Genomic DNA, 19668 nt, shown 5'->3' with positions numbered 1-19668 from the left:
CTGTTTCCTGTTTTTCCAGCCCCGAATCTCCCCGGCTGCTGGCTCGGGATCACTTTGGGGATCTGATCCCGGCTTGGGATCCCTTTAGGGATCTGGGATCCCTAAAGAGCAGCTGCCAACACCTGGTTTTTCCCCCCAATATTCCCATTTTTTTGCCCCCAATATTCCCATTTTTCCTCCCAATATTCCCATTTTTTGCTGGTTTTCCCTACTCTGGGTGCTACAGTTTTTGGGATTTCCCCCTTCCCAGCCCTCCAGCATCCGCAGGGATCCCGGATCCCATCCCAGCAGCATTCCCGGGCTCCCCGCCCTCACCCACCCCGGGGACATCTCAGGGATCACGAGGGGAGTCCCAAAGGAATTTTTTTCCCGGGAATTCGGGGTTTTTTTTCCTTCTGGCGGATGGTTTGGCCCGGGATCAGCCGGAATTCCCACATTCCCAGTTCCCTCCGTGCCAGGTCACTGTGCTGGAATCTCGAGGTGCCTTCAGGAGCAGAGCCCGCCTCTGCCCCGCGCCATTCCCGCTCCCTTCGGGCCGTTTTTAGGGATTCTCCTGGATTTTTCCATGGATTTTTTGCTCCTTCCCATCTCCCCTGGGGCGGCGCTCGGGGAGTTTGCAGTAAAAAAAAAAATGGGTTTTGGTCAATTTTTTGGGATCGGGGGTCGTTTTCCAGTGGGTATGGAGAGGGGAGATCCCGGCTGGGGGGGAAATTCCAAATCACGCTTTTTTAGCAGTGTTCAGGATGGAAATCACCAAAACCCCGCTTGGAGCCCCAAAAGCTGTGGGGTGGGGGGGGTCATTCCCACATTCCAGACAGGCCATTCCTGCATTCCTGAGGAATTCCCAGATTCGGGAAGGATCCAGGAGGCTCAATCCTGCATTCCCGGGGAATTCTCAGCTCGAGGGGTCGTTCCTGGGGAATTCCCAGGGTTCAGGAAGGATCTGGGGGTGCTGTTCCCACATTCCCATGGGGCCATTCCTACATTCTCATGGGGCCATTCCCGCATTCCCAGGGAATTCCCAGATTTGGGAAGGATCCAGGATGGTCATTCCTGCATTCCCATGGCGCCATTCCCAAGGAATTCCCAGATTCGGGAAGGGTCCAGGAAGCTCATTCCTGCATTCCCGGGGAATTCTCACCTCAGGAAAGATCCTTCCCAAGGGGTCATTCCCGGGGAATTCCCAGGTTCGGGAAGGATCCAGGGGTGCTGTTCCCACATTCCCATGGGGCCATCCCTACATTCCCAAGGAATTCCCAGCTGGGGCAGGGTCCAGGGGTGCTGTTCCCATGGGGCTATTCCCCCATTCCCAAGGCATTCCCATGTTCCGGAAGGATCCGGGGGTGCCATTCCCACATTCCTGAGGGTCATTCCCGCATTCCCATGGGGCCATTCCCGAGGAATTCCCAGCTCGGGAAGGTTCCAGAAGGGGCCAGAGGAGGCTCCAGGGGGATGGAGCAGCTCTGCTGGGAGGAAAGGCTGGGAATGTTCACCTGGAGCAGCTCCAGGGAGAGCTCAGAGCCCTTGCAGGGCCTGAAGGGGCTCCAGGAGAGCTGCAGAGGGACTGGGGACAAGGATGGAGGGCCAGGACACAGGGAATGGCTTCAGACTAAAGAGGGATAATTTGGATTGTGATATTTGGGATAAATCCTTCCCTGGGAGGGTGGGAAGGGGCTGGGATGGAATTCCCAGAGCAGCTGTGGCTGCCCCTGGATCCCTAGAGGTGCCCAAGGTCAGGCTGGACGCTGGAGCTTGGAGCCACCTGGGACAGTGGGAGGTGTCCCTGCCCCCGGGAATGGATGATCTTGAAGGCCCCAAGATGCCATAATTCCATGTTTCCCCAACTCCATGATTCCATAATTCCCTGGCCCCACGTGGATTTTTTCACCGGGACAGCAGTTCCAGAGCCCCACCCCATTCCCCACCAGTTTAACCACTCCAGCGTTCTCCCAGTGCCAGGAGAGCCCCACAGAGCCCCCACAGCCCAGATCTGGATTTATTTCCGCCACCGAAGGCACTTGGCAGGGACAGGGCGGGGACTGGGACAGGAGGGGGACACGCAGGGGACAATGGAGCCACCTCAGGGCACCACGTGCCACCACTTGAAGGCGAAGGGCTTGCGGCGCACGTTGGTGCCGCAGTGCACCTCGCCCAGCCCGACGTGGTAGGAGAAGAAGTCGTCGATGAAGGTGCAGGAGAGGCCCAGCGGCTCCAGCAGCTCCCGCACGCGCTGCTCCAGGCAGCAGCGCCCGCCCACCACGGGCCCGAAGGGTTTGGGGATGCCCAGGTGCCGGCCCAGCACCAGCATGTTCACCTGGGGCAGAGCGGGGAGTGCAGCAGGGAGCGGCCGGGGACGGCCCAGATCCCATCAGGGACATCCCAACCCAGGGATGTCCCAATCCCACCAAGAGATGGCCCCAGCCTGTCAGGGCACATCCCGGCCCCAATCCCATCAAGTCACATTCTGGCCCCAATTCCATCCAGGCCCATCCTGATCCCATCAGGGGACATCCCAACACCGATCCCATCAGGGCACATCCCAGCCCCAATCCTGCATGAAGTCCCTCATTCTGGGGACATCCCGGCCCCGATCCCATCAGGGCACATCCCAGCTCCAATCCATCAGGGGACATCCCGGCCCCAATCCTGGATGAAGTCCCTCATTCTGGGGACATCCCAGCTCCCATCCATCAGGGGACGTTCTGGTCCCAATCCCATTTGGGCATATCCTGATCCCATCAGGGGACATCCCAACACTGATCCCATCAGGGCACATCCCAGCCCCAATCCTGCATGAAGTCCCTCATTCTGGGGACATCCCGGCCCCGATCCCATCAGGGCACATCCCAGCTCCAATCCATCAGGGGACGTTCTGGCCCCAATCCCATCCAGGCCCATCCTGATCCCATCAGGGCACATCCCAGTCCCGATCCCATCAGGGGACATTCTGGTCCCAATCCCATTTGGGCATATCCTGATCCCATCAGGGCACATCCCAACACCGATCCCATCAGGGGACATCCCGGCCCCAATCCTGGATGAAGTCCCTCATTCTGGGGATATCCCGGCCCCAATCCCATCCTGGCACATCCCAGTCCCAATCCATCAGGGGACGTTCTGGTCCCAATCCCATTTGGGCATATCCTGATCCCATCAGGGGACATCCCAACACCGATCCCATCAGGGGACATCCCAGCCCAGGGAGCATCCTGGCCTCATCCTGGCCTGAGGACATCCCAGCCCTGTTCCCATCCAGGCACATCCTGGCCCTGGGACATCCCAGCTCCCATCCAGTCAGGAAACATCCCAGCCCAGGGACATCCTGGCCCCCATCCCACCCCTGGGACATCCCAGCCCAGGGAATATCCCAGTCCTGATTCCATCGAGACATCCTGCCCCAGGGATCATCCCAGCCCTGATCCCACCCCAGGGATATCCCAGCTTCAATCCCATCAGGGGGCATCCCAGCCCCAATCCCATCCTGGGGAAACCCCGATCCCATCAGGGGACATCCTGACCCCGGTCCCATCAGGGGACATCCTGCCCTGGGGAGATCCCGGCCTGATCCCACCCCAGGGAACATCCTGGCTCAATCCCTCAGGGAACAACCCAGCCCCGATCCCATCAGGGAGCATCCCGACCCCAATCCTGGCTCGGGGACATCCCAACCTGACCCTGACCCTGATTCCATCAGGGAACATCTCAGCCCCAATCCTGACCCCGATCCCACCCCAGGGAGCATCCTGGCCCCAATCCTGGCTCGGGGATATCCCGACCTGACCCCAACCCTGATCCCACCAGGGAGCATCCCAGCCCCATCCTGGCCCAGGGAATCCCCGATCCCATCAGGGGACATCCTGACCCCGATCCCACCCTGGGGAGATCCCAGCCCTGATCCCACCCCTGGGAGCATCCCGGCTCAATCCCATCAGGGAACATTCTGGCCCCAATCCTGGCTCAGGAACATCCCGACCTGACCCTGACCCTGATCCCATTAGGAAACATGCCAGCCCAAATCCTGACCCCAATCCCACCCTAGGGAGCATCCCAGCCCCATCCTGGCCCAGGGAATCCCTGATCCCACCAGGGAACATCCTGGCCTCAATCCTGGCCTGGGGACATCCCAGCCCTGATCCCACCAGGGAACATCCCGGCCTCAATCCTGGCCTGGGGACATCCCAGCCCTGATCCCACCAGGGAACATCCTGGCCCCAACCCTGGCCCCAATCCCATCAGGGAATATCCCAATCCCACCCCAGGGAGCTCGGGGGTGCCGCTACCATGTCTGGGAAGAAGGCCTCGGCATCGGCCTCCGCGTTTCTGTGGCTCTGGAAGAGCTGCGGGATGTCCAGGATGTCGGGCTCGGCCAGGCCCAGCGAGCGCTTCAGGATGTCCCGGTTCCAGCTGATGCAGCTCTGGGAGCCACCAGGGAGGGACGGTCAGGGCAGAGGGACAGGAGAGGGACAGCGGGATGGGGAGATGGAGGGACAAAAGGGTGGAGAAATGGAGGGACGAAGTGGGGGGAAAGGGACGGAAGGACAAGGAGATGGACAATGGGATGGAGGGACAAGGAGATGGACAATGGGATGGGGAGATGGAGAGGTGAGGGCATGGGGAGGAGGGATGGGGAGATGGAGGGACAAAGGGAAAGAAAGAGGGACAGAGGGATGGACATCAGGACGGCCAGGCGGCTGGAGAGAGGGATGGACAGAAGGGCAGGCACAGAGATGGATGGATGGATGGATGGATGGATGGATGGATGGATGGATGGATGGATGGATCCATGGATGGATGGATGGATCCATGGATGGATCCATGGATGGATCCATGGATGGATGGATGGATGGATGGATGGATGGATGGATGGATGGATGGATGGATGGAGGGATGGATCCATGGATGGATGGATGGATGGAGGGATGGATCCATGGAGGGATGGATGGATGGAGGGATGGATCCATGGAGGGATGGATCCATGGAGGGAGGGATGGACAGAAGGTTGGACAGATGGAGGAATGGACAGAAGGAGGGACAGAGCAATGGGGAGATGGATGGAGAGGAGGGTGGTGATGGAGGATGGGTGGAGGGATGGAAGGGAGGAAAGAGGGATGGGGGACAAAAGGACACGGAGGGAGCGATGGTTTGGAGCCTCGTGCTCCCCATCCCCACCTGGGCGTAGTCATTGAACTTGCGGAGCTCCTCGTCAGCCAGGATCTCATTTATGGTCGGCTTGGACACCCTGTCCAGCCCTGCCAAGAGGGAACCAGGCTGGAATTCTGCCCCAGCTCAGCCGGGCTCAGACTCCAGCTCTGCCCCGGAGCTCCATCCCAACCCAGCAACCCAACCCCTGCAGCTTTTATTAATTAATTAATTAATCAATTCTGCTCCATGCTGCCTCCACTTCCCAGCCAGATTTCAGAGTCCATCCACCTCCCCCATCACATTTTGCAGGAAAAAAGGGGAAACAAACACAGGGATCCCCATTGCCCATCCTGCCCTACCCTGGAACATCGCGGCCTCGCCGAACCCCTCCTCCTGCTTCTCCTTCAGCAGCTGGTAGCAGGCACTGGGGCTGGCCAGGAGCAGCCGGAATCCCTGTGCAGGAGGAAGAGGAGGAGGAGGAGGAGGTCGGGGAAGGCTCTGAGGGTCTCATCCCGCTTTTTCCCACTCCCGGGATCCGTTACCTTCCGGTCGGGAGCAGGGACGAAGGTCAGGAACTCATCCACGTGCCCGACGTAGAGCCAGTCCGAGAAGAGCTCCACGGGCGCCTGCACCTTCTGGGCCACCAGGAAATCCCGCACGGCCTTGGCCATCCTGCGGCCGCCCACCCTGGGGGAGCACCGCGGGTTTTGGGGAGGCTCCGCTGGGAGCCGACCCCAAACAAGGCCGGGAAATCCTGGGTTTGGGGGTTTTCCTGCTTCTCTGGGAGCCGACCCCAAATGGAGCTGGGAAATCCTGGGTTTGGGGTTTTTCATGACCCCAAATGGGGCCGGGAAATCCTGGGTTTGGGGTTTTTCATGACCCCAAACCCCGGAAATCCTGGGTTTGGGGTTTCCCCTGCTCCGCTTGGAGCCGACCCTAAATGGGGCTGGGAAATCCTGGGTTTGGGGTTTTTCATGACCCCAAATGGGGCCGGGAAATCCTGGGTTTGGGGTTTCCCCTGCTCCGCTCAGAGTCGACCCTAAATGGGGCTGGGAAATCCTGGGTTTGGGGTTTTTCATGACCCCAAATGGGGCCAGGAAATCCTGGATTTGGGGTTTTCCTCCTCCGCTTGGAACCAACTCCAAATGGGGCTGGGAAATTCTGGGTTTGAGGTTATTCTTGCTCTGCTCAGAACCGACCCCAAACGGGGCTGGGAAATTCTGGGTTTTGGGGTTTTTCAGCTCACCTGGGGAAGCTGCTGCCGATCAGGATGCGCCCCAAGGGATACTCCTTGCCCTGCACCGTCACGGGCGGGCTCACCTCCAAATTCCCGAAGGAATCCAGGCTGGAAAACCAGCCCTTTGGAGCCTGCCGGGCCACGTAGCCAAAATCGGCGCCCTGAGCGGTGGGAAAATGGGACAAAGTGGTAAAAAAAATGCGGCTGTCAACACCAAATCCTCTGTGCTGGAGCATCCCATCCCAAAAATGCAGGAGATAAAGGGATTTATCCCAGTTTTAAAGGGATTTATCCCAATTTTTGCAGGGATTTGTCCCAGTTTTTAGGGGATTTATCCCAGTTTTTGAAGGGATTTATCCTGGTTTTTAGGGGATTTATTCCAGTTTTTGGAGGGATTTATCCTATTTTTTAGGGGAATTATCCCAGTTTTTAGGGATCCCAGTTTTTGAAGGGATTTATCCCAGTTTTTGGAGGGATTTATCCCATTTTTTAAAGGGATTTATCCCAGTTTTTGGAGGGATTTATCCTATTTTTTAGGGGAATTATCCCAGTTTTTAGGGATCCCAGTTTTTGAAGGGATTTATTCCAGTATTTGAAGGAATTTATCCTAGTTTTTGAAGGGATTTATCCCAGTACTTAAAGGGATTCATCCTAGTTTTTAGGGGATTTATCCCAGTTTTTAGGGGAATTATCCCAGTTTTTGAAGGGATTTATCCCAGTATTTAAATGGATTTATCCTAGTTTTTAGGGGATTTATCCCATTTTTTATGGGATTTATCTCAGTTTTTAGGGGATTTATCCCAGTTTTTAAAGGGATTTATCCCAGTTTTTACGGGATTTATTCCAGTATTTGAAGAAATTTATCCCAGTTTTTAAAGGGATTTATCCCAGTATTTAAAGGGATCTATCCCAGTTTTTAGGGGATTTTATCCCTGTTTCTAAAGGGATTTATCCCAGCTTTTGGAAGGATTTATCCCAGCTTTCAGGGAAGAGGGGCTGGATACCAGGATGCTCCTGACGGGAAAATCCTTCAGGCCGCCATCCCGGGGCGAGTCGAAGACCACAGGGAAGGTCTTGTGGGGGGCCTGGATGTAGCCGAACTCTATCTCATCCTGCAGGAGGGATGGAGAATTTTGGGATCCCCCCCAGCGCTGCCGCAGCGAGGAGGGGCCGGGTGGCTCCTGTTCCCACCTGGATCCAGCGGTCCTGCTTGTTCTGCGGCGCCGGGACCACGGTCAGCGGCACCTGCACCCGCTCCGCCAGCGCGCCCACGGCCGCCACAAACTCCTCGTTATTGTCCACGCTGGGGGGAAAACGGGAAAATTGGGATTTGGAAGAGGACCTGGTGGTGGGAAGGGTGGGAGAACCCAGCAGAACCCACCTGCAGACAAAGACCTCAAGCGGCGCCGCCGTGTTGGGCGTCATGATCCAGGGAGCCACGCGGAACACCACGGTGTCCGTGAAGATCGGAGACTCCAGGGTGCCCTGGGGTGGTGGAGATGGAGTTTGGGATCTGTCCCAGCCCACCCTGGGATGTTGGGGATGGAGTTTGGGATCTGTCCCAGCCCACCCTGGGATGTTGGGGATGGAGTTTGGGATCAGTCCCAGCCCACCCTGGGATGTTGGGGATGGAGTTTGGGATCTGTCCCTGCTCTCCCAGCCGCCCCAGGGGAGGAAAAATTGAGGGGAAAGTGGGAGAAAAATGGGAAAATTTGGGTTCTGGGATGTTTGGAATGGAGTCTGGGATCTGTCCCCAATGTCCCAACCCACGCTGGTGTGGTGGGGATGGAGTTTGGGATCTGTCCCTGCTGTACCAGCTCCCCCAGGGAGGAAAAATTGAGGGAAAAGTGGGGGGGAAATGGGAAAATTGAGGTTCTGGGATGGCTGGGATGGATTCTGGGATGTGTCCCCATTGTCCCACCCCTTCTGGCGTGGCAGGGGTGGAGTTTGGGATCTGTCCCTGCTGTCCAAGCCCCTCCTTGGGATGACGGGGATGGTGTTTGGGATCTGTCCCCGTTGTACCATTCCCTCCTGGGAAGGAAAACTGGAGGGAAAAGTGGGGGAATGGGGGTTCTGGGATGGCAGGGATGGAGTTTGGGATCTGTCCATGCTGTCCCACCCTGGGATGGCAGGGACAGAGTTTGGGATCAGTCCCCACTGTCCCAGCCCACCCTGGGATGGTGGGGATGGAGTTTAGGATCTGTTCCAGCCCCTGCTGGGATGGCGGGGATGGAGTTTGGGATCTGTCCAGGCTGTCCCACCCCCGGTGCCCCCTGGCCAGACCTTTTCAGCGCTCTCGAGCAGGGTGACGTGCAGGGACACGAGCCCCGAGAAGTCCACGTCGGGGAAGGCCAGGCCCTCCACGTAGAAGATGCTCTCGTGCTGGTGCCGGCTGGGCCGCACGGTGTAGGACAGCTCGGAGCCCCCCAGGACGGGCTTGAACCTCTCCAGCTCCACATTGTCTGCGGGACACGGACACCTCAAACCCAAACCCCAGCCCCGTTCCCACAGCGTTCCCCCTTGGCCCCTAAATCCACCCTAAATTCCGCCTGGATCCACCCCAAATCCCACCTGGATCCGCTCAACCACGCCGGGGGCGTTGGAGAAGCAGTGCAAGGATTTGGGGTTGATCCCGGTGAGAAGTGGGGTCTGTGCCCACAAAATCCCCCCAAATCTTCCCAAATTCCACCTGGATCTCCCCCAAATCCCACCTGGATCAACTCAATCCCACCTGGATCTGCTCAATCCCACCTGGATCAGCTCAGCTGCACCCAGGGCGTTGGAGAAGCACCGCAAGGATTTGGGGTTGATCCCGGTGAGCAGTGGGGTCTGTGCCCACAAAATCCCCCCAAATCTTCCCAAATCCCATCTGGATCTCCCCCAAATCCCACCTGGATCAGCTCAATCCCACCTGGATCTGCTCAATCCCACCTGGATCAGCTCAGCCGCACCCAGGGCGTTGGAGAAGCACCGCAAGGATTTGGGGTTGATCCCGATGAGCAGAGGGGTCTGTGCCCACAAAATCCCCCCAAATCCTCCCAAATCCCATCTGGATCTCCCCCAAATCCCACCTGGATCCGCTCAATCCCACCTGGATCCGCTCAATCCCACCTGGATCCGCTCAACCACGCCCGGGGCGTTGGAGAAGCAGCGCAAGGATTTGGGGTTGATCCCGGTGAGCAGAGGGGTCCATGCCCCCCAAATCCCCCCAAATCCTCCTAAATCTCCCCAAATTTGAGCACTCACTGCCCCCGTAGAACACCCTGATCTTGTTGGCGTCGGCAAAGTCGAGGTGCAGCAGCAGGCGGTGCCCGGCGAAGGTGGCGCGGGGCCCGCGCGTCCTCAGCACCAGCTGCGCCATGTCCTGCAGGTCTGGGGAACCAGCACGGATCAGGGAAAATTGGGGAGAAAAGGGGAAAACCAGGGGAAAAGGGGGAAACCCAGGGAGAAATGGAAAACTGAGGGAGAAGGGGAAAACCGAGAGAAAAAGGGAAAACTGAAGGAAAAGGGAGAAACTGAGGGAAAAAGGAAAATTGGGGGGAAATGTGGAAACTGAGGGGGAAAAGGAAAATTGGGGGGAAAGGGGGAAACTGAGGGAAATGGGGAAAACTGAGGGGAAAAAGGGAAAACTGAGGGGAAAGGGGGAAACCAGAGAAAAGGGGGAAACCAGGGGAAAGCTGAGGGAGAAGGGGGAAACCGAAGGGAAAGGGGAAAACCAGGGGAAAATCCAGAGAAAAGGGCAAACTCAGGGAAAAGTGGACAACTGAGGGAGAAAGGGGAAACTAACGGAAAAGGGGGAAATTGGGGGAAAATGGGAAAATCCAGGAAAAGGGGAAACCCAGGGAAAACAGGGAAACCAGGGAAACCAGGGTAAAACTGAGGGATAAAGGGGGAAACCCAGAGGAAAAGGGGGAAACCCAGGGAAAAGTGGAACACTGAGGGAGAAGGGGAAAACCAAAGGAAAAGAGGAAAACTGAAGGAAAAGAGAGAAACTGAGGGAAGAGGGAAAACTGGGGGGAAAGGGGAAAATTGAGGGAAAATGGGAAAACCCAGGAAAAGGGGAAATCCAGGGAAAAGGGGGAAAACAAGGGAAAACTGTGGGAGAAGGGAAAACTGGGGGGAAAGAGGAAAATTGGGGGAAAAGGGGAGAACCTGGGGAAAAGGGGGAAAGGGGAAACCCAGGGAAAAGGGGAAAACTGAGAGAAAAGGGAAAGCTAGAGGGAAAGGGGAAAACTGAGGGTTTTTTTTTTTTTAGGGAAAAGGGGGAAAACTAGGGGAGAAGTGGGAAAACGGCAGGCTCTGGGCTGGGGTAGGGAGAGAAAACTGAGGGAGAAGTGGGAGAAAATTGAGGGAAAAGTGGAAGAATGGGGGTCCTGGGCTGTGTTAGAGAGGGAAAATTGAGGGGAAAGTGGGAAAACAGCAGGTTCTGGGCTGTGGAAGAAAAGGGAAATTGAGGGGGAAGTGGGAAAATTTGGGCTCTGGGCTGCAGTAGGAATGGCAAATTGAGGGGAAAGTGGGAAAATTCAGGGAAAAGGGAGGGAAAACTCAGGGAAAAGTGGGAAAAGGGAGGGAAGAGCGGGAGCTGGGGCCTCGGGGCTGTCGGGACCTTCGTAGGAGCGCACGACGCTGTCCTCGTTGTCCAGGCCCTTGGTGCCGTTGTCGTCGCGGTCGCAGTTGACGAGGAGCACGGCCCCGTGGCCATCGGGGCCCCACGTCCAGCTGGCCTGGGGAACACGGAGAGGGGCCGGGTCAGCTGGGAATTCCCAATCCCATTGGTGTCTGGGGGTCAGCTGGGAATTCCCAAACTCATCGGCATCTGGGGCTCGGCTGGGAGCTCCCAATCCCATTGAGGCCTGGAGGCTCATCCAGGAATTCCCAATCCCATCGGGATCTGGGAGTCAGCTGGGGATCCCCAATCCCATGGGGATCTGAGCTTCAGCCAGGAATTCCCAATCCCATTGGGGTCTGGGGTTCAGCTCGGAATTCCCAATCCCATTGGGGTCTGGGGTTCAGCTGGGAATCCCCAATCCCATCAGGGTCTGGGGGTCGTCCAGGAATTCCCAATCCCATTGGGGTCTTGGGTTCAGTCAAGAATTCTCAATCCCATTGGGGTCTGGGGTTCAGTCAAGAATTCTCAATCCCATTGGGGTCTGGGGTTCAGCTTGGAATTCCCAATCCCATTGGGATCTAGGGCTCATCCAGGAATTCCCAATCCCATCGGGATCTGGGGCTCAGCTGGGAGCTCCCAATCCCATTGAGGCCTGGAGGCTCATCCAGGAATTCCCAGTCCCAGTGGGATCCAGAGTTCAGTCAGGAATTCCCAATCCCGTGCTCTTCCCGGCCCCTCTGCATACCTTGTCCAGCAGTGTCCGGCTCACGGCCCCGCTGCGGGTGACATCAGCGTCCAGAGACACCTCTGTGGGACAGGGATGAGGTGGGAAAAGGGGAAATCCTGGGGATGGGGGTTTGGGAAGGGGGAAATCCTGGGAATGGGGGTTTGGGAAGGGGAAATCCCAGGAATGGGGTTTGGGGAATGGGAGTTCGGGAAGGAGATTCGGGAATGGGGGTTCAGGAATGGGAGTTGGGGAATGAGGATTTGGGAATGGGGATATTGGAATGGGAGTTTGGGAATGGGGGTTCAGGAAAGGAGTTGGGGAAGGAGATTCAGGAATGGGAGTTGGGGAATGGGGGTTTGGGAATGGGGGTTTGGGAATGGGGATTTGGGAATGGGGTCTGGGGCTGACCCCCCTTACCCACGCAGGTGAGGTAGAGCACGGCCCGGCCCACGGGAACCCCGCCGTCCTCACGGAAATAGGAAACCCTGACCTGCAACAGGAGCGGGGCAATGAGACAGCTGGGCGGGATCCACTGGGAATTCCAGCACCCATCCCAGCATCCAGTGAGTATCCCAGTATTCAGCAGGAATCCCAGGATCCAGTAGGAATCCTGGCACCCAGTGAGGATCCTGGCACCCATCCCAGGATCCAGTGGGAATCCTGAGATCCATCAGGAATCCTGGGATCCTCAGGACTCCCAAAACCCAGAGGAAATCCTGGGATCCAGTGGGAATCCCATCACCCATCCCAACACACAGTGAGAATCCCAGATCCAGTGGGAATCCTGTCACCCATCCCAGCACCCACCGCAGGATCAGGTGGGATCCAGGGACCCTGAGGAGATCCCAACACCCAGTAGGAATCCCAGCACCCAAGGGGAATCCCAGGATCCAGCAAGAATCCCAACACCCAACAGGATCCCGCAGGAATCCCAACACCCAGCAGGAATCCTGGGATCCAGCAGGAATCCCAAAGCCCAGCAGAAATCTTGGGATCCAGTGGGAATCCCAACACCCAGCAGGATCCAGCAGGAATCCCAACATCCAACAGGATCCAGTGGGAATCCCAACACCCATTGGGAATCCTGGGATCCAGCAGGAATCCCAACACCCAGCAGGAATTCCAGGCTCCAGCAGGAATCCCAACACCCATCAGAAATCCTGAAATCCAGCAGGGAATCCCAACATCCAGCAGGAATTGCAACACCCATCCGGAATCCTGGGATCCAGCGAGAATCCCAACATCCAACATGATCCCAGGATCCAGCGGGAATCCCAACACCCAACATGATCCCAGGATCCAGCGGGAATCCCAACATGATCCCAGGATCCAGTGGGAATCCCATCACCCAACATGATCCCACGATCCAATGAGAATCCCAACACCCAGCATGATCCCAGGATCCAGTGAGAATCCCAACACCCAACATGATCCCAGGATCCAGCGGGAATCCCAACATGATCCCAGGATCCAGTGGGAATCCCATCACCCAACATGATCCCAGGATCCAGCGGGAATCCCATCACCCAACATGATCCCAGGATCCAGCAGGAATCCCAACACCCAACATGATCCCAGGACCCAGCGGGAATCCCGTTACCCATCCCGTCACCCAGCATGATCCCATCGGGATCCCCTCTCACCTTCTCGTCCCCCGGCTCCTTGCTGGGGCGCTCCATGGCCAGCAGCAGCTCGGGCCGGGCGCTCAGGGGCCATCGGCAGACGCTCGAGGGCAGCTTCACGCTCTGGGTGTCGTGCAGCACCCACAGCTTCACGCCCTGGGAGCCCTGTGCCTGGAACGAGGCGGCGCCAAGCGGGGCCGAGCTGCAACGGGAGCAGGAGCGGGGTCAGGACAACGGGAATGATGCTGGGAATGGGCCGGGCTGGAACGGGAGTGGGGTCAGGAACACGGGAATGAGGGCAGGAATGGGATGGGCTGGAACGGGAGCGGGGTCAGGACAATGGGAATGATGGCAGGAATGAGGCTGAGTTGGAATGGGAGCGGGGTCAGGAACACGGGAATGAGGGCAGGAATGGGGCTGGGTTGGAATGGGAGTGGGGTCAGGACAATGGGAATGATGGCAGGAATGGGATGGGCTGGAACGGGAGTGGGGTCAGGAACACGGGAATGATGGCAGGAATGGGCTGGGCTGGAACAGGGTCAGGAACACAGGAATGATGGCAGGAATGGGTTGGGCTGGAACGGGAGTGGGGTCAGGACAATGGGAATGATGGCAGGAATGGGCTGGGCTGGAATGGGAGCAGGGTCAGGAGAGGGAATGATGGCAGGAGTGGGGCCGAGCTGCAATGGGAGTGTGGTCAGGAACACGGGAATGATGGCAGGAACGGGGCTGGGCTGGAATGGGAACACGTTCAGGAACATGGGAATGATGGCAGGAACGGGGCTGAGTTGGGATGGGAGCAGGGTCAGGAACACGGGAATGATGGCAGGAATGGGCTGTGCTGGAATGGAAGTGGGGTCAGAACAACGGGAATGAGGGCAGGAATGGGCTGGGCTGGAACAGGGTCAGGAACATGGGAATGATGGCAGGAATGGGATGGGCTGGAACGGGAGCAGGGTCAGGAACATGGGAATGATGGCAGGAATGGGCTGGGCTGGAACAGGGTCAGAACAACGGGAATGATGGCAGGAATGGGCTGGGCTGGAATGGGAACACGGTCAGGAACATGGGAATGATGGCAGGAATGGGATGGGCTGGAACGGGAGCAGGGTCAGGAACATGGGAATGATGGCAGGAATGGGCTGGGCTGGAACAGGGTCAGAACAACGGGAATGATGGCAGGAATGGGCTGGGCTGGAATGGGAACACGGTCAGGAACACAGGAATGATGGTGGGAATGGGGCTGGGCTGGAACAGGAGCAGGGTAAGGACAATGGGAATGATGGCAGGAATGGGCTGGGCTGGGCTGGAATGGGAGCAAGGTCAGGACAACGGGAATGATCCCAGGAATGGGCTGGGCTGGAACGGGAGCAGGGTCAGGAACATGGGAATGATGGCAGGAACGGGGCTGGGCTCAAACATTCCCAGGAAACGCGACCTCAGCAAGGGCTGGGATGTGGAATAAAACTCAAACATTCCTGGGAAACGCCACCTCAGTGAGGGCTGGGATGTGGAATAAAACTCAAACATTCCTGGGAAATGCCACCTCAGTGAGGGCTGGGATGAGGAATGAAACTCAAACATTCCCAGGAAACATGACCTCAGCAAGGGCTGGGATGTGAAATTGGGGTAAAACCTTTCAAAGGGAACGAATCCCAGGATTTGGAATATCAATGAGTCATGGGAAATTCAAGTATTCTCAGGAAACGTGACCTCAGCAAGGGCTGGGATGTGGAATTGGTGTGAAACCTTCCCAAGGGAACAATTCCAAAGGTAACAAATCCCAGGGTTTGAAATATCAGAGAGTCATGGCAAATTCAAATATTCCTGGAAAATTCAAATAGCCCCAGAAAACGCCACCTCAGCAAGGGCTGGGATGTGGAATAAAACTCAAACATTCCTGGGAAATGCCAGGGCTGGGATGTGGAATTGGGGTGAAAGCTTCCAAAGGGAACAACTCTCGGGGTTTGGAATATCAATGAGTCATGGGAAATTCAGATATTCCTGGGAAATGCAATCTCAGCAAGGGCTGCAATGTGGAATTTAGGTAAAATCTTCAAATGGGAATAAATCCCAGGGTTTGGAATATCAATGAGTCATGGGAAATTCAGATATTCCTGGGAAATTCAGATATTCCTGGAAAATTTAAATACTCCCAGAAAATTCAAATATTCCTGGAAAATGCAACCTCAGCAAGGGCTGGGATGTGGAAATGGGGTAAAACCTTCCAAAGGGAACAAATCCTGGGGTTTGGAATATCAGCAAGTCATGGAAAATTCAAATATTCCTGGAAAATTCAAATATTCATGGGAAAAGCGAGCCCAGCAAGGTCTGGGATGTGGAATTGGGGTAAAACCTTCCAAAGGGAACAAATCCTGGGGTTTGGAATATCAGCAAGTCATGGAAAATTCAAATATTCATGGAAAATTCAAATATTCATGGGAAAAGCAAGCCCAGCAAGGGCTGGGATGTGGAATTGTGATAAAACCTTCAATGTGAAAAAATTCCTGCAATTTGGAATATCAACTGGTGGGGCAAAATGCAACAAATCTCAAAAAATGTGATTTCAAATGAAATGCAGTTTCAACAAGGGCTGCAATGTGGAATTAGGGTAAATCCTTCAATGGGGAATGAATCCTGGGGCTTGGAGTATCAACAAATCATGGAAAATTCAAATATTCCTGGAAAATGCGATTTCTACAAGGGTTGGGATATCAAATTGGGATAAATCCTTCAGTGGGGAAAAATCCTGCCATTTAGAACAGCAACAAATCACTGAAAATGCGAATAATCCTGGAAAACGTGAAGGCAACAAGCGCCGAGATGTGAATCCCCGAGAAATCCTTTAATAAAACAAACCCCGAAATTCAGAACAGCAACAGGTCCTGAAAAAATGGAATTAATCCCGAAAAATGCAACTGCAGCGAGGGCTGCAAGATGGAATGGGGATAAATAATTCAGAGTGGAACAAATGCCATAGGAAATCCTGCAAAGTGGAATTGCATCGATTCCCTGGATGCGCACAAATCCTGGAATTGCATGGATTCCCTGGATATGAACAAATCCTGGGATTGCAGTGATTCCTTAAATGTGCACAAATCCTGGGATTGCATCGATTCCCTGGATATGCACAAATCCTGAAACCTGGAATTGTATAAATTCCCTAAATTTGCACAAATCCTGGAATTGCATGGATTCCCGAGATATGAACAAATCCTGCAACCTGAAATTGTGTAAATTCCCTAAATTTGCACAAATCCTGGAATCGAATGGATTCCCGAGATATGAACAAATCCTACAACATGGAATTGCATGTACTCCCTGGATATGAACAAATCCTGCAACCTGAAATTGTGTAAATTCCCTAAATTTGCACAAATCCTGGAATTGCATTGATTCCCTGGATATGCACAAATCCTGCAACCTGAAATTGCATAAATTCCCTAAATTTGCACAAATCCTGGACTTGCATGGATTCCCTGGATATGAACAAATCCTGCAACCTGAAATTGTGTAAATTCCCTAAATTTGCGCAAATCCTGGAATTGCATGGATTTCCTGGATATGCACAAATCCTGCAACCTGAAATTGTATAAATTCCCTAAATTTGCACAAATCCTGGAATTGCATGGATTCCCTGGATATGAACAAATCTGCAACCTGGGATTGCAGTGATTCCCTAAATGTGCACAAATCCTGGGATTGCATCGATTCCCTGGACATGAACAAATCCTGCAACCTGGAATTGCATGGATTCCCTGGATATGCACAAATCCTGAAACCTGGAATTGCATCAATTCCCTGGACATGAACAAATCCTGCAGCCTGGGATTGCGTGGATTCCCTGGATAGGCACAAATCCCCCAGAACGTGAGGGCAGCGGCTCCTGGAAGAGGCGATTCCCTCAAATCCCCAAAGGCGATTAAAGCAAATCCCGCCCGAGGCTGCGAACCCGGGGCAAGGCGGCGGCGCCAACCTCACGGTAGGAATCCCTAAAAAAACCCCAAATCCGGGGATATTCCGGGTGCAAAGCGTGCCTGGGAATAAACGGGAAGAGGATGGAATGAGCCCCAGGGAAAGAACCACGGGAATCCCTAAAAAAACCCCAAATCCGGGGATATTCCGGGTGCAAAGCGCGCCTGGGAATAAAGGGGACTAGGTGGGAATGAAGTCCGCAAAAAGAACCTCAGGAATCCTTTAAAAAGCCCTAAATCCGGGGGTATTTAGGATGCAAAGCGTGCCTGGGAATAAACGGGAATAGGAAAGAATGAATCCCATGGAAAGAACCGCAGGAATTCCTAAAAAACCCAAATCCGGGGATATCCCTGGTGCAAAGCACGCCCCGTCCCGCCGTGGGAAACGGGAATAAACGAGAATAAATCCCACTAAAATAACCCCCGGAATCGCTCCGAAACGCCCAAAATCCTGGAATAAAACCCGCAAACATCCCGAGGGCAGCGGGGACGGGACCGGGCCGCGATGCCATCGATGCCGGCGCTGCCCGGGGTGGTTCGGGCACGGATCCCCCCAAAATCGGATTGGGGCACGGATCTCCCCAAAATCGGCATTTCCCATCGGGGCACGGATCTCCCCAAAATCAGATCGGGGCACGGATCTCCCCAAAATCGGCATTTCCCATCGAGGCACGGATCTCCTCAAAATCGGCATTTCCCATCGGGACACGGATCTCCCCAAAATCGGATCGGGGCACGGATCTCACCAAAATCAGATTGGGGCACGGATCTCCCCAAAATCGGCATTTCCCATCGGGGCACGGATCTCCCCAAAATCGGCATTTCCGACTGGGGGATCATCCCAAAATCGGCATTTCCCATCGGGGCACGGATCTCCCCAAAATCGGATCGGGGCACGGATCTCCCCAAAATCGGCATTTCTGATCGGGGCACGGATCTCCCCAAAATCGGCACTTCCGATTGGGGGATCTCCCCAAAATCGGCATTTCCGACTGGGGCACGGATCTCCCCAAAATCGGATCGGGGCACGGGTCTCCCCAAAATCCGCCTTTCCCATCGGGGCACGGGTCTCCCCGCATCGGCGTTTCCAGCGCTGCCGGACAGGCCGGAGCCCGTCCCGCCCCGCCCCGCTCGGGAGGCCGCGGGCGCCGGGCCCGGAGCGGATCCGGGAGAAGGAAACGCGGCTCGGTGCCCGGGAATGGGAAAATCCCAGCCCGGGGCAGCGCAGGGAACGGGACGGGCAGCGAGCCCCGGCCGGAGAGGGGAGAGGGGAGAAAAACCCCGGGGCGAGAGCCAGGGCTGGGCCGGGGGTTCGCTCTCTGCCTGGCCCCGAAAACGGGAAATGTTTCTTATCTCATCCCGCCGGGTTAAAACCCCAAAAAGGGCTTGGGGCACCCTAAAAGTGGGAAAATCCCGATGGGAATGTTGCGGTCCCGTTGTTGAGGGGATGTTTGGAGTGTCTGTGAGGGACAGAGGGATGGACAGAGGGATGGAGGATGGACAGTGGGATGGACAGAGGGATGGACTGTGGGACAGACAGAGGGATGGACAGAGGGATGGACACAGTGATGGACAACGGGGATGGACAGAGGAATGGACAGATGGACAGAGGAATGGACAGAGGGATGGACAGAGGGATGGACAATGGAGATGGACAGAGGGATGGACAGCAGGATGGACAGAGGGATGGACAGAGGGATGAGCAAATGGATAGAGGGATGGACAGTAGGGATGGACAACAGGGATGGACAGAGGGATGGACTGTGGGAGGGACAGAGGGGTGGACACTGGGATGGATAACGGGGATGGACACGGATGGATACAGGGATGGACAGAGGAATGGACAGAGGGATGGACAACGGGGATGGACAGAGGGATGGACTGTGGGATAGACAGAGGGGTGGACACTGGGATGGACAGAGGGAATGGACAGTAGAGATGGACCCTGGGAGAGGACCCTGGCAAGGGACAGTAGGGATGGACAGCGGGAAGGGACAGTGGGGATGGACACCGGGAAGGGGCACCGGGACCCCACCCCTCACCCCTCACCCCTGCCCCGTCCCGGGACAGCATCCCCCGGGAAAAGCCCCCGCAGCAGCAGCAGCGCCGCCCCCGCCCCACCGCGCGCTATTTTCGGGCTTTGCTTAATGGGATCAAGGGGGAAAAGCGGATTTGTGCCCCGCGCTCACCCGCACACGTCCAGGGCCAGCTCGGTGCCCAGCACGCACACGGCGCTGCCGGGGCGCTGCGTGGACAGCGGGACACGGCGCTGCTGCGCCATCGCACCCGCGGGTGCCGCGCCCGCCGCCGCGGGGGATTTATAAAGCCGGGCTGCGGGGAGGGGATCGGCCAAAGCC

General features: G+C 56.1%; 1 protein-coding gene across 1 annotated transcript; it reads right to left on the bottom strand.

Moving 5' to 3' along the window:
• Positions 1-1944: 1944 nt before the first annotated feature.
• Positions 1945-19607, bottom strand: LOC134429560 (protein-arginine deiminase type-1-like). The gene is made up of 16 exons (XM_063176778.1): positions 19501-19607; positions 13359-13539; positions 12133-12205; positions 11734-11795; positions 10986-11103; positions 9626-9751; positions 8663-8841; positions 7761-7864; positions 7571-7682; positions 7384-7491; positions 6389-6540; positions 5685-5829; positions 5502-5595; positions 5170-5249; positions 4281-4415; positions 1945-2314 (listed from the first exon to the last, which is right to left on the bottom strand). The coding sequence occupies exons 1-16, from the start codon at positions 19590-19592 to the stop codon at positions 2081-2083; spliced, it is 1995 nt and encodes a 664-aa protein (XP_063032848.1). The 5' UTR covers positions 19593-19607; the 3' UTR covers positions 1945-2080.
• Between the last annotated feature and the right edge of the window lie 61 nt (positions 19608-19668).

Source organism: Melospiza melodia, chromosome 26 (assembly GCF_035770615.1).
Source record: "Melospiza melodia melodia isolate bMelMel2 chromosome 26, bMelMel2.pri, whole genome shotgun sequence".
Lineage (NCBI taxonomy): Eukaryota > Metazoa > Chordata > Aves > Passeriformes > Passerellidae > Melospiza > Melospiza melodia.
This window is presented reverse-complemented; position numbering and strand designations above follow the sequence as displayed.

Bases quoted from the DNA above. Each gene is read 5' to 3' on its own strand.
- LOC134429560 (XM_063176778.1), bottom strand. From the start codon at position 19,592: ATGGCGCAGCAGCGCCGTGTCCCGCTGTCCACGCAGCGCCCCGGCAGC. The intron at 8,842-9,625 runs GTGAGTGCTCAA...CGTGTCCCGCAG, and splicing joins CAGGGTGTTCTACGGGGGCA to ACAATGTGGAGCTGGAGAGG. The intron at 6,541-7,383 runs GTATCCAGCCCC...CCCACCGCTCAG, and splicing joins TTCCCGTCAGGAGCATCCTG to GGCGCCGATTTTGGCTACGT.